The sequence below is a fragment of the Mytilus edulis genome, chromosome 5 (assembly GCF_963676685.1).
Source record: "Mytilus edulis chromosome 5, xbMytEdul2.2, whole genome shotgun sequence".
NCBI classification, from domain to species: Eukaryota; Metazoa; Mollusca; class Bivalvia; order Mytilida; family Mytilidae; genus Mytilus; species Mytilus edulis.
This window is the reverse complement of record NC_092348.1, coordinates 83,765,962-83,781,583: the sequence shown is the minus strand read 5'-3', so window position 1 is coordinate 83,781,583 and position 15,622 is coordinate 83,765,962. Positions and strand designations below refer to the sequence as shown.

General features: G+C 30.4%; 1 protein-coding gene across 1 annotated transcript; it reads right to left on the bottom strand.

Moving 5' to 3' along the window:
- Positions 1 to 335: 335 nt before the first annotated feature.
- Positions 336 to 15,424, bottom strand: LOC139524657 (negative elongation factor D-like). The gene is made up of 17 exons (XM_071319629.1): positions 15,254 to 15,424; positions 13,798 to 13,922; positions 13,128 to 13,237; positions 12,588 to 12,697; positions 12,013 to 12,120; positions 11,534 to 11,686; positions 11,095 to 11,225; positions 10,585 to 10,705; positions 9,940 to 10,006; positions 9,371 to 9,483; positions 8,463 to 8,599; positions 8,040 to 8,154; positions 7,453 to 7,548; positions 6,962 to 7,102; positions 4,481 to 4,610; positions 476 to 1,897; positions 336 to 430 (listed from the first exon to the last, which is right to left on the bottom strand). Exons 1-16 carry the CDS (start codon positions 15,308 to 15,310, stop codon positions 1,869 to 1,871), a joined length of 1,743 nt encoding a protein of 580 aa, XP_071175730.1. The 5' UTR covers positions 15,311 to 15,424; the 3' UTR covers positions 336 to 430; positions 476 to 1,868.
- Between the last annotated feature and the right edge of the window lie 198 nt (positions 15,425 to 15,622).

Here is a 15,622-nt window from a genome sequence, read left to right as displayed (position 1 = left end):
CCAAAAAACTTTCAAGACAACTCTAAATGCCTTGTTTTTTATCACAGACATTTACTAGTATACTAATATACTTTTACAATAGGGCTATGTTTTATCATCATCATTACCCCCCCCCCCCCCCCCTCCTTTCTCCAAAAAAGAACTTGTCCTTACAACACCGTAGCTTTAGTGTCCACTTTTTAAATCTTTGAATTAGGTTAAATAAGTTATTATTCTTTAATTCAACCAAAATATAATCAGAATCTTAAAAATATGGATGCACAGATTATCAATACTAAAGTAGATAAGAGATTGGGCTTCTGTATGAATTAAGGTCAGAAATTCAATAAAAGAAATAAAATTCATCAATTTTTTATTTTCTTATAAAATGACATATGAATATGTGCTTATGATTCATTTTACTAATAATATAAAATATATAAACACAGATCTAAATCTAAGGGATTTCATCCTATAAATGTAGTCATATAAACACAGATCTAAATCTAAGGGATTTCATCCTATAAATGTAGTCATAACACAATATAACAATAACAATATAGATTAACAAACACATACACAAGTTTATTGTATGGATGATAACTGTCTAGTTCAATGGAGTAGTATAATGAGGGATCTTTAGAAATGGAACAGTGTACTCATGTTCAATAAGGTATAAACTTTATAAGTCCTTTCCTCAAATATCACAACAAAGTATCTGACATTACAATAATACAAGAATGATTACTTCCCTTTGCTAAAAAGTAGGCTTTTTTGCAGGACTGCAAAAGGGATCAAAAGAAGGTACTCACTTTTTTTTTAATTACAGGGAACAAGTCCTATTTTTTTAAAATGGAAACAACTTACTTTGAATTTATATTTTTAGTTGAAGGAATGCTATATTGGTTATAAATTACAGAAAATTAAAATTCCAATTAAAAAATATCTTAGTTCTTTCCCCTTATGCAACTAGTTTTTATAGGTGGAGGAAGCCAGAGAACCCCACAAACCTTCAGCAGGCAAACTGGCTAATTTAGTTTACAAAGATCACCTTGACAAAAATTGGGTTGGAACTCACATACTTTCCGATATTCAAATTACAGGCTACCAAACACATAGGAAATCTGACAGATATTCTACTTGAAGCAGAAATGCACCTATACTAAAGCAGCTGCATATCAACAGTCTAGCACAAGTAAATTTTTCAAATACAATTTTGATTTGATCAATAGCTAATTTTGAGAAAAAAATTAACTACAAACTGTTTAGTGCAAAATTCTTCATGACATCAAGAGGGGTAGATTTTACATTCATTATACAATCAAAACTGTTAAAAATTTATTCAGACTTTTTCAAATTACATAATCTTAGATCTCAGCTTATATTGTCTCATTAAATAATAGAGACCTCAATTCTTGATGTTCAGAACCTATTTATTGTATGTCAGAGACTTATTGCAGCAACAGTTTGACCTCACACTCATATTATACCTTATCTGTACATTAGAATTCCTCCAGAAAACGTTTTTACACACAATGAGAATAAAACAATAGTAGAAATACAGACAGTGAACACATATGGGTACATTTTATATCAACTTCAAATCTCAATTATTTGTTTTTCAACTTTCTAATTTAACAAACAAGGAATACACAAGAAACTGCTTATTTTTCAGATTGCCAATCGATTGCTTAATGGCTATAAGCTTACTCTTTGGTTCATAATTGTATCATGATTCTATGGTAACCATGATTTAGTTTTATGTCTTTGTAATTCTTCATCAACTTGACTAATACAATCTTTTGGCCTTTATAGTCAGTTGTCATGGTAACCAATAGTTTACAACATCTAAGAAGCTGTATCTATGGAAACAAGATTTGTTCTGAATATCAAACAGCTATGGCTGCTTTTGCATCAGCTGTGAAGAGAAAAATAAAAATACTTGTTAACTACTTGAATAGGTATACATATGTACATGAACACAGACTTTCATTAAGAATATTTTTTGAGGAGTTAAAAAAAGAAAAAGAAAACTGGACAAATTCATTTGAATTCCTTTGAAAATAAGCTTAATAAAATTGAGAAAGGAAATGGTGAATATGTCAAAGCGACAACCACCCGACCATAGAGCAAACAACAGCCGAAGGCAACCAATGGGTCTTCAATGTAGCGAGAATTCCCGCACCCGTAGGTGTCCTTCAGCTGGCCCCTAAAATATGCATAATAGTACAGTGATAATGGACGTCATACTAAACTCCGAATTATACACAAGAAACTAAAAATTAAAATCATACAAGACTAACAAAGGCCAGAGGCTCCTGACTTGGGACAGGCGCAAAATTGCGGCGGGGTTAAACATGTTTATGAGATCTCAACCCTCCCCCTATACCTCTAGCCAATGTAGAAAAGTAAAAGAATAACAATACGCACATTAAAATTCAGTTCAAGAGAAGTCCGAGTCTGATGTCAAAAGATGTAACAAAAGAAAATAAATAAAATGACAATAATACATAAATAACAACAGACTACTAGCAGTTAACTGACATGCCAGCTCCAGACCTCAATTAAACTGATTGAAAGATTATGTCTTCATCATATGAATATCAGGTACAATCCCTCCCGTTAGGGGTTTAGTATCATACTATCATAAAATATACGAGAAGAACATAACCCGTGTCATGCCAACAACTGTTTTTTTAGAAATAAATGTGTTTAGTTCCGATGCAAAGACCCTATCAGTGAATCAATGTTAAAGCCAAAATATGCAATCTTTAATGACCTGACAACAGTATCGTAACTATATCCCCTTTTAATAAGTCTATTTAAAGGTTTTGTTAGTTTCTGAGGAGAATACTGACATTTTTGTGCTTTATAAAGAATATTTCCATAAAATTTTGGATGTGAAATACCTGAACGTATAAGATGTCTGCATGTTGAGTTATATTTACGAATTATTTCCTTATACCGGTGATAAAATTTAGTAAATGTTTTGACCAGTTTGTGATATCGAAAACCCTGGTGTAATAATTTTTCAGTAATACATAAATTTCTCTCGCTAAAATCTAATACATTGTTACATACACGAGCGAATCGTACAAGTTGAGATATATAAACACCATAAGATGGTGACAAGGGAACGTCACCATCTAAAAATGGATAATTAACAATAGGAAATGAAAAATCATCTCTTTTATCATAAATTTTTGTATTAAGCTTCCCGTTTATGATATAGATATCAAGATCGAGGAAAGGGCAGTGGTCATTGTTATCATTAGCTTTATTTAAAGTAAGTTCTACAGGATAAATTTCTTTAGTATACATACTGAAGTCGTCATTATTTAGAGCCAATATATCATCCAAATATCTAAAAGTATTGTTAAATTTTTGTATCAAATGTTGTTTTGATGGGTCTTTGCTAATTTTAGTCATAAATTGTAACTCATAACAATACAAAAACAGGTCCGCAATAAGTGGTGCACAGTTAGTCCCCATTGGAATTCCAATAACTTGACGATATACGGAATCTCCAAAGCGAACAAAAATGTTATCAAGTAAAAATTCAAGTGCATAAATAGTATCAAAGCATGTCCAATTGACATAGTTCTTTTGTTTATTGCTACTAAAAAATGATCTAAAAGAGTTTGAACATATGTACTCGCATTCCGACTTTTTAAATGCCCAGTTAATTAGGGATGTGAATTTTTTCTTAATAAGAATATGAGGCAAAGTGGTATATAGGGTAGAAAAAATCAAAACTTTGAACAGATTAAGTCTTTCTTTAACAGAATCAAATCAGGTCTTTCAACAATGTTTACTTTATAGAACTTTTGCTTTATCATACCATTCCAATTTGTAGAATGAATAGTTATTAAAGCCATTGCATAATTAGTTGTTCAATATATCATTTGCAAATGTTATATGAAGTTGAGGATATGAAAATATTTTAATTTAACCGAGCAACATATTTATCTTAACAATGCTGAAATAATAATTATGCCATTTTGTCAGATATTCATATTTAAATACATTTATATATTCTACCAAAAACTATCTTTCAAGGTTCTAAGTTCCTCAGTCAAATATTTGTATTTGAATTGCATTTGAATTAAATAAGTTTTCACAACAAATATTAGAAGTTGGAAGACTATATATATTTATAAAAGGCCATATTCTACATATTTCTAAGTGAGCTATTTTACAATGCAACACCTACTCATTTTTTCAATCAAGAAAATTAATCAAGCTTTTATTCTTCAAATACAAAAATATCATCTAAAGGGTCATTTGCAAATACCAGCTGGTCAGGTAAATGTAAATGCTTAGACAAGGGTGGTTTTTAACAATTCTGGCTATCCATGAAGGTCTTGCATGGTCCACACTGGCATGCATCTTTTTGGCATTCAAATAATTTTGAGTGCAAGAAACATGTGTATGTGTGTTTTAGCTTGTAGATCCTGATCAGCCTCCTTATCACTTATATACCGGTACATATAATACATACTTATGAACTCTGACACTGGGTCACTCCCGTCATCCATTCTGATTGATCCTGTTATATCTTTGTTCTCTATTAATGGCAGAAATAATTGGGCAAAATCAGCAGTGAACGGAGGTGCTATCACATCTAATACCTATAATTAATTATATCAATTGTAAGATATATAGCACTTATGAAACATACAAACTAGTTAAGGATTCCAAAGAACTCTGTGTCTCACCTGTGATTGCTGCAATCAGTGTAAAAGTATACTGTTGATAACCAAAAACTAAATCCAGTTATCAGAAAAATTCAAGATAAATATTAAAAAATTCTTCAGATGCCATTTCTTATTCACTTATTCCAAGTTTTATTCAATGGAGGTTTAACAAAAAAAATTAAAAAAACAATATGAGACTGTATGTTAATATCAATTCTAATATGACGTGCTTCTTTCGCTTTGTAAACAACACCGTGATAAAATTCTCGATATATCTATACTTAGCGCAGACTCCAAGATGTACACAAATGGCTGTTTAAATATGCCTCCCACGTAAATCCACATGTATCGTAACCTATGTGTAAACGGTTGTGGATTTCGCTGTGTTAACAATTACAATTGAATAAAACCCTACAGAACATTTATTCTGATTCTGACGCATAACAAAAAGAATTTACACATTAGAGAACAGAAAAATGGACAAAAACAAAATAAATTAAAATTCCGCGAAATTCCAGTAATGATTTTGGCGCATTAACGTCATTTCAAAACATGACGTCATACGAATGAAAACGTCAAAGCTGAACGTTTTTCTATTGCGTTTACCTTCCTAACTCAGATACAATTGCATTAATAAATTATTGAGGTAGGTGTTGCTTGTTTTCTGTTCTATTGCATTATTCGCACATTTACTGATTTCAGCAAGTCAACATGGCGGCTCCTTGGTTACAACATGTCAACAGTAAATTTGACGGTAGCTTACGATAAAAAATGTAAATTTAAAATTGCAAATGTTGGGTTTACTGAGAAGTAACAAAAGTAATCACATTTTTTTTCTAGCGGTTAGTTAAGAAATCATTCATGCAGGTTTATTAGATTTGTTTTACATTTATCGAACAGTGGGTAAAATAGAACAGCCACACACACGGTATACCCATCATCGCTTCAGTTTTTAATGATCGTATTTGTCCTATTAGAATCGAAATAATTCATGGAAGCCATAGATTTGTTGTAAATTTACACATGGCCTGGGCCGTGATATTCGTTAATTTTATCCCTCGCTAACGCTCAGGATAAAATTCGAATATCACGGCCCAGGCCATGTGTAAATTTCCAACAAATCTATGGCTTCCATGAATTATTTCTTAATTACAAAGAAAAACATAATCCATTTTATTATTGTAATATGGAAAAACAGAAAATATTATTTAAACATGTGGATTATAACAAATCTTTTAATCATAAAAAGATTCACAAAGGTTAAACAGTTATTGATGACTAAAAATTTTAACCCAAGGCTGCCTCTGAATGTTTAATGCTAAGTCTGACGTTTAGTTAAAAATTTCCAGTATCAGAAAGATGATTTTTGTTTTATCACAATGATATGTGGGAAATGCTATGTCTCACTTCAGTGATAAAATATTGAAGGTTCAACAAAAATAATACTTTAAGTCAGAAATTATTGTGATGTTTTTATTGGTGCAAAAAACACAACAGGGTTATAATCAAAATAATTTAAACTAGCATTTTGAAATTTTTTATGTGATTCAAACAAGATTTTTCTGAATATTGAAAAAAATAAAATTGAATTTTAGTCCAAAATGACAAAATCGCAATAATAAAAGCATGCAATAATTTCTGAATATACAGTAGTAAATTAGTAAAACTATGTTCAACTTAAACTGAATCTATTGATTATAACTACAACAACAGCTAAACTTTGATAAGTCAAAGTGAGATTAACTTGATATAACTATTGAACTTATTTTTCGGTAATCTAAGATCACAAGCTACAACAAGTGTTCATGGTTTGATAGTTATAGATTATCGTTGATCATCTCAACGAGATTGATTTTCTCGCTTGAGCTGGTACAGCGAAAGTGAGAAAAGCAATCGAGTTGAGATGACCAATGATAATCTGTTTATCGCTATTTTACCTATGAAGACGTTGTCAATTTCATGTCAATTTCGTTAGCAACGCCGCGTGTCCTTAGTTTCTAGCGATAATTTTTCCATCTCAAGCGAGAAGCATGATATGAAAATTATCACAAAAAAAGATCAAAAGAAAAATGCACAAAATAGCGATAATTTACCTTATATGTGAACAAGGTGTGCTATTGTCAACTTTTATTTGAAATATTCTTTTTTTTTATGCAGATCAATATGACAAAATAAATTATTTTTTGTTGATATATATTAACAGTTAAATAGGAGAAACAACTTCAAAAAGACAGATTGTTGGCTCCAGTAACATCCATACTATGGGGCTCCATTGGAGTACCTACCTCTGTAACAAAATGTCTGATTAAAGAGATATCAGTGTCTTGCTTGTCCCAACATTTACATATATATGACACAACTGGCAAGACAAATCCTTTACTAAAGAGATGAACCATTCTGTCTAGTAATGTCTTCTTCAACTCAAGCTGCACAATTATAATAACACAATTAATACATTTCTTATCAATTTAATCAACTTTTAATTACTTAAAACATTTTTTTTTAATTTAATTCTTTAAAACTCTTTATTCTATTTTTTAAATGTGTTGATAAACCATTAACCCCATCCTTTTCCATACATTTCATTATCTATATCAAGTCTATGTGATAATACTTTATGGCACTATAGAAAAAATTGAAAACTTTATTCAAACTTAAATGCATATACCATTGCTATATACACATTTACTAATAGAAATGTATTTGTTCCCGGACATTACAACTAATAACTTCATACATACATGCATGACAACTTTTAATATATAAACTGACTTACTCTGACTAAAACATCTAGTTCTTCAAATGTTGATTCAAACAACCTGACCAGGAGATCTAATGCTTTTTGATGTAACAAAACATGATTGGTAACTATCTGTAATACAGAGAACAGAAAATAAAGTGGAATTATTCTCTCATTTCATATTATACATTTTTCCTGTCGAGCTACAAAGAAAAGCAGGAAATCAGGTAAAATAACAATTCAGAAACACAAGTTTAACTAATCTATGAGTATTTAACCAACATTACAATCTTAAAACAGATATTATTTCAGCATCTTTATGTCTCAAACTAAAATGGCTTTAGAAAGACATTCAGTATGCATGCTACTTCAAATAATGATACATAAAGTATTAGTTATCTCCCCTCATAAATCTTGCTTGCTGAAATTTAAGTGGAAAATATTTCATGAATATTCATTTTAAATCATAGTGTGACTGTAAATCAAAATAATACATCAAATTATTTTGGATGTAACTACTGGTATATGTTTTGAAATCATTATAAGGTATAAACTGTTCACCAAGGCCTTATTCTATGACAGAAGGTACTGGACAATTTGAGACTTTAAAACTATGTATCTACCTCATCTATAAGGACTAAGTGTAATGGAGTATGGTCTGTATTTAATTTGAAATAGTTGGTATCTGAAACTGTATAGTCCACCCATTTCAAAACACCATAGGCTATCACTGGAAACCTGTAAAATATCAAATCTATACAGTTAACTTAAAAATAAGAACAGTTATAACAGAGTCACTTAATTTCCTTCATTTTACAAGTCTTTACATTGAAGAGTGTTTTGTTGATAGTCTTTACTTAATTTTATCATAGACCTGACATGCAACATATTATAAATGTGAAAAAGTAAGGAGTTTATCACGAAATATCTTCAAATTGATTTTTGAATTGGAAATTTTTTTGCTTATAACTTAGTTTTCACAAAATGCTCTGATGTAATTTGAAGTTGTAAGCTGATGAAAACCGCAACTTATATGAAATTCTTACTTTAAATTCAGAAATAATACATTAACATCTGCAATAAGTTCAGAAGAGTTCTTGTTCTCAGCACACAATGACTGAACTTTCTCTAGGGCTTGTGTTGTTGGTTTTAATTCATCTTTAACAATTGATTTTCTTTGTCCCTAAAAAAAATAATTTATTGCATTATTTTGAATGAGATTTACTGTCATGGATGTATATATTGTCTTAAACACTAGTAATTTTATACACACATAATATATACAAATATGTTATATTTTCAACAAATTTAAACACAAGTACAGGAAGTTGAAGATAACAATTCTATGGGTGGTCAGAAAATAAACATCTGACACATAGTGATAGCAACCCCTTTTGTAAAAGAGGGACGAAAGATACCAGAGGGACAGTCAAATTCATAAATCGAAAATAAACTGACAACATCATGGCTAAAAATGAAAAGAACAAACAGACAAACAATAGTACACATGACACAACATAGAAAACCAATGAATAAACAACACATACTGAAAAATGAATGCAAATGATATAAAGATATGGTAATTTACAAAAAATCACTTATAGATGTTCAAATAAATATATCCAAATTTTTAAATGGAAGAATTTAAACTTGTATATATTTTCAATAGTAACACATAAAAACTTCAACAAAGAATACAATATGGAGTGCATATAGACAAAAATCAAATTTTCAAAGTAATTCTGATTATCTGGAGTTGTCTTCCCATTGTTTCTCATTACAAACCTTTAGGCTCACTCTACATAATAATTTTAGGGGTTCCCTAAGGAAAAAATCTGATTCCCTTCATATTCTGCTTGGGAAATGTCAAGGAAATGTCAAACATACATTACCTTTCCAATTCAGACATGCAAAGTTATTAAATAAATGTGTATGTACAAGCATTTTTCAGTACCTTTTTATAAGTTTCTGTGACACTTGCAGCATATGACAAAACATATATATATTTAGCTTTATGTTCAGGGTTCACTTTTGATACTGGTTTGAACATGGCATCTATCAGTAAATCTGAAATTAAACATACACTGTTGAAGTTCTAAGCTATTTATAATACTACTAAAACCAGATGTATTTTCCCTTGAATTGTGTGTATACATTATAAAACAATGAATGAAATCAAAGTGCTTATTTTAAAACAATGAAGAAAAAAATTGATTTCATTTACCAATGTGAACTTCAAATTATTTATTGACTTGTATCTTACAATTCAATCCTTTATTTCCATCATGCAGTTTTAACTTCAGAAGAAGTGCAAAATTAAGCTTTACTAGTTTGGATAAATCCATTATGTGTTATTGAAGAAAAAACGAATAATAAATTAGAAAAGATGCTTCAAAATGAAAACTGATGCAAAAATAGCTGAAATCAAACAGATTTTTTAGTAAAAGCATAAAAGCGAGGGATCCTGCCTCAATTTTTTTTAATTCAAGTAAATATATCTGCATTCCTTTAAATTAATCTTACCAAGGAATGCTGGTACTCTGATCAAATCAACTGGTGGAGGGTTCATGTCGGTGTACATTTTGTATAACTGAAAAAGAAACCATAGTAGACTTAAAGAGATATCTCAAACAACCAGTGAACAATAATGAAATAATTGTTTCAAAAAAGAATGAAAAAGTCAAGAAATAGTCATATACAGGTGCATTTTAAGGAAATAAACAGAATATTTTTGCAAAAACATTATGAATCATGTGTAAATAGATATCCCTATGAGTTGTCTTTAAATTTTGTAAACTTCCACACCTTAAGAACTAAATACAATCTAAAATTCTATGTTTTCCTTTTTTCAATATTTTTCTTTGACTTTATATACACCTTATCCCTATTCATTACAATACAGATAAGTTCTGAAATTACACAACTTGCTCATCTAGTTAAAGCTATCTGGGGGCTCTGTTTTAACAATGTACAGGGTATAAAACTTTCCATAGTTACATGTTTAAACCATTGTAAATACGTCAAACTAAGCAGTAATTTATTTTAATTTGTGTTTTTCAAAAGTAGATCATGAACTATCAAAATGTTCTTTTTTCTAAACTTTTTGCTCCCTCAGCTCCTTACTGACGACCTTTGTGTTTCGGAAAAGAAATGTTTAATGATACATACAATGGTAATATCTGCTGGATTTAAAGCATTCCTTGACAGCATAGATGATAAAGCTTGACAAGCCCTGGGGTAGGCTGCTGCACCACTCAAAGCTAGCGTTATAGGTGTTACATCCAATCCTCTGTCATCACAATCATATATATATATATATTATTAAAGTAGTAGTGTAATAAATACAAATACATTATCAACGAAAATCTTAGTGAGCAAAAAAAAAATATTTATTAAGGCAGCTTACACCTATACAACAACAACAACAACAACTACAACCTATGATTCATTGCAAGGACTTTGGATATAATTCATTATGATTTTTGTTGCTTGAATGGAAAAAAGAGAAATCAATTCAATTCTCCATAGTTAACTTTCCACTAAAAATTTATATGTAACAAATGTGCACAAAATCAATTTAATGATAAAGTAAGTCTTAAATCATCACTCATGGAAAAAACAATAGTTTCAAATGTATTTTAAAGTATTCAAAAAACATTAATTGTTTTTGTTGCTTACCTTTCATTAGCAGATTTTTGTAATTCCTGGCACAACCTTCTGATATTAGATCCACCTTTTGGTTCCTGTGACAATATCTGCATTAACACTTGACTGTATAGGTAGGTATGTTCTCCATGACAAACCATTTTCTAAAACAAATACAAAACATAATTCAGCATATCAGTTATTTTGTAATTGTCATCAGGCAAGTAATTTGTAATAGATAAATGTGAGAAGGGACAAATCAAGAAACAGTGCTCCTCTAGTAAGGAAAACAAATGTTCAAGGCAAAGGATAATACTGTCACAAACTCTGACAAAATTTTTGCCACATATTCTATTATTTAAAGAGTTATAGTTTGATGATTTTTTTAAAATAGAAGTACAGTTCAGAAAATGTAATAAATAACAAATAATTGTGTTTTTTTTTCTTTCTTAATAACAATTATAATTCTTACTGTAAATTCTGGGAGATTTTTTTCTAACAATTCTTCTCCTCCATTTAGAAGACTAGAAATAGTGGTCCGTAAAACTCTGGAGAATACTTCTATCTGATGGCAGGCTGTGGAGACAGAGGTTATCTCCCCTTGGAATCCTGCATCTGAGATAAGCTGGAACAGAAATTAAAGTGTAAACCACAGACAAGATACAGTGGTCTATTTAATGACATGCTGTAGAGACAGAGGTCATCTCCACCTAAAAATATTGCATCTGAGGTACTGGTACACTGTTACAGAAATTTTAGCATCAGAAATACAGTAAACAAAAGGCATGGTTAAATTAAAAAAAAAAATGTATTTGCTATAGATTTCATTTACCGTCAGTAAATAATTAAGATTGTATGTTATTATTAGATATTTTTACTTGAAAAGAAGACATTTGGTTTTATGTAATACATATTTTGCCTACCTTTATACGTTATAGATATTTTGCCTACCTTAACAGTGAAGTTCAACATTAAACAATCTGGATATTCCTCTGCTAATTTGTAAAATAATCCTCTCCATGTGGGGTATTCAATCATCTCAGCCAACCAAGAGGGAGTCTACAAAATACAATGAATTACAATGAACTTATGTTATCTACAAAATATAAAGTCACTTGAGGTTGTTTTAATAAAATAATGTCTTGTTTTGTCATATACTGGTACATGTACATGTATATGATGTAAACTATTTAGGGTCACACTAGGAATGGTTATAATTATGCTCATCATTTGGATATATGATTAGTGCATGATATAAATTCTTTAAAAATCGATTTTAAGAGAATGGGTTAATTCTTCTACAAGTACTTTCTATATACATCTCTATAAATTGTCTATGTGAGAAACATATTCATGATTATCCTTAATAACAAATTAAAGTGTTTCTGATCTGGTTAAAGTCTTCATGTAAGACAGGAATATTTGGTATAATTAATAACATGGATATACATGTATGTGACTACATTTAATTTTCAAGCAAGAGAAGAATAATTGACATTGGTCTATTTGATAACTTAGAATTATACCTCTCCTTCATCTGTAAATATAGAATCTGCTTTCTTTGGGTCAAAATGTTTTATAATCATTGTCTTTAAATGGTTCTCTACCATTTCTTGTACAACTTTTATATCTACACCTAAAAACAAAAAAATCATCTGTTATAATACCTAAAAAGGTGTGATAAGAGAGAAACCATTATTTTGAGAATTGCATGATTATTTTTTTTTTCAAGTATTTTTCCGAAAGTTGGAGATTGATAAATTGAACAGAGGTTGTTTCAATAAATTAAATTACTCAGGGAGTAAATTTCATAAAATTTGACTTGTTTTTAAGAGAATCCTATGTTTGATGAATAGATGACCGTACTGTTGAGATCTAACAAGCATATATATCAGCTGTTGTTACAACAATGTCAATCACAATTTTTCAAAAAATAATATGAATATATGTGGTATGATAGCAAATTACCAAAAAGACAACTTCCCAGCAATTACCAAATGATACAAATATAGGTCACAGTTCTAGTCTGTATGTTATGATAAGGAACAATTAATAGTTTCACTAACCAGCCTGAATGAGCCATTCTGCTAACAAATTCACAGTCTGTGCAACAGCTTTGTAGTTTTCAGATAGTAACTCTACGACTTTCTCTGGTGAACCTCCAGCTTGTAAAAATCTGTTTAAAATGAAAAGTATAGACAATTACATAGGATCTCCTGAACTCTTTCCCAGCATGAATAAAGTTTAGTGGTAAAAATCACTGGCTCTATGCTGTAACAAATCCTATCTGGTAATATAATAACTAGCTTTTTATATTAACATGATTGATACTATTTAAATCAATCAATCAATTTACTGTCATGGCAATGGACTGTTATATTTATCTTTTCAATATATACTGGTTAATAAAATCATAACAGTGTGAACTGGCTGGTCATTATTGCTTATGTAGTTTTGACACGCCTACAAACATGTAGCTATTGAATATTCATGTATTCATGTGTTGATGCATGTAGATAAGAACAACATGTGAAGCCCAAAAACAGATCTGTAGATTTGTAGCGTACACGTTTATATGTAGATATAGAAATAGAAAATAATAACAGATATATAGTGTTTTAAAATTGTTTAAAAGCCAATCAAGTAAAAACAAGGATCTATCAAGACACTGTCACTGCATCCAATTGCAATGATATCATTGGATATGTTTATGGTAAATTAACAGATGATATTTACGTTTTAAGCATGTTAAAGACTCCTGGTTCCATAATGAAATCACTGGCGGAGAATATTTGCAGACATCCATCTTGTATGGCTTGGTTCTCTTCTTCATCTTCACCATCCATATCATGGTCAGACATCTACAAAAGATACATTCTAGTCAAAAGTTACCAAAGAGATATTCAAACATATTAGTAAAAAAAAAAAACTTGTTCTTTAATTAAGCTATAAGTTTTCTTGTTTTCATTGTTTAAATTCTATCATTTCATGGCCTTTCATAGCTGACTTTGCGGTACATGTACATGCTTTGCTCATTGTTGAAGGCTGAACAGTGACATATGCTTGTTCATTTCTGTGTCATTTGGTCTCTTGTGAAGAGTTGTCTCATTGGCAATTATACAAAATAATTCTTTTATTATAACAATACATAGAAAACCAAAGACTGAGCAACAGGAATCCCACCAAAAATCTGGGATAATCTTATGATTTTTAAGTGCTCCTGAAGGGTAAACAGATCCTACTTTACATGTTACACGCTTCATTTATCTTGTTTCCCATTTAAATCTGTCAATTATATTTTAAAAAGATGACTTTAACAAAGTTTTATGAATGAGCTGTCCTGGTTAACCTGGGGTCATTTAGTCTGAGATTACTCTGACGTCCAACGGCTATTTTGCCAGACAAGCTGGGGCCGTGGGACGTCAGAGCTCGTGCCATATCAAAAAGTGGATATTTTCCCACCCAAAATAGATGCCCTGCTTCATAGCTTCTGGTGCCGACTGACGGCCTTGGAATTATATAAATCGGGCATCAATCTGTTCCTTTTTCATTTATCTTTTCATATATATGTAAGTTTCACCTACCTGCCAACCTTTATTTTTCCATATTTTAACAGTTTTCACAAAAACCCATTGATTTCTGCATTTTGACTTTCACTTACATAATTATCTGCCAATTTTTATAATTCCAAGGCCGTCAGTTGGCACCATAAGCGACGAAGCAGCGCATCTACTTTGGGTGGGCAAATATCCGCTTTTTGATATGGGACGAGCTCTGACGTCCCTAGGCCCCAGCTTGTCTGGCAAAACAGCCGTTGGACGTCAGAGTAATCTCGGACTAGGGGTCATTTAGCATGTTTAGGGTTTTGACATCCTACATGTTGTCTTGAGAAATATTAACTTGATGTGTTTGTGCTTCTGTTATTGCATAAAATACAAGGTGACAGTAACTTGTCTTATAGAAGGGGAAAAGATAATTTGTTTATTTTTATTTTTCAAACAAAAGTACATGAGAGCTTGTCAATGGTTGAATATGATTGTTAATAATAAAAAAAAAACAACGTAGGCTCTCAAATGCTCTTGAGAATATATCATAAATCTATTCACAGAGGGTATAATAAACATTATAAATATAGACTATAGTATGGAGGCATTCACAAATATTGAAATCAACAATTTTATAGATCAGTCACCTCTCCGCCTATTTCCTCAGGATCCCACACCATGTCTTCATCATCCAACTCTGACATTATAAATTTAAATGCGTTTTTAATATACTGTCAACAAATATATTATAAATCTACAAAAATAAAAAAACACCAAAGTTTGAAGACAAAAATCTACACTGAAGTGTTAATTTTCCTGTTAATTAATTGTGGAATATGTAATTCTTTTCAACATAACATTGAATTTTATCAAAATGATTAACAATAAATCTATGTTTTTTTTTATAAATAATAACAAAGAATGATGATTGATATTGATGCATTTGACCCTTAACATACAAAAGATAGAAATGTAACATAGAATGAACTCTTTATAGTTACTTTCCCAAAATTATG

What these genes read in the sequence shown, in the direction of transcription:
- LOC139524657 (XM_071319629.1), bottom strand. Translation starts at nt 15,310, where the DNA reads ATGTCAGAGTTGGATGATGAAGACATGGTGTGGGATCCTGAGGAAATA. An exon ending in GTCTTTAACATGCTTAAAAC is followed by an intron (nt 13,238 to 13,797) that starts GTAAATATCATC and finishes CATTTTAAACAG; the next exon opens with ATTTTTACAAGCTGGAGGTT. An exon ending in AACTAGATGTTTTAGTCAGA is followed by an intron (nt 7,103 to 7,452) that starts GTAAGTCAGTTT and finishes ATAATTGTGCAG; the next exon opens with CTTGAGTTGAAGAAGACATT.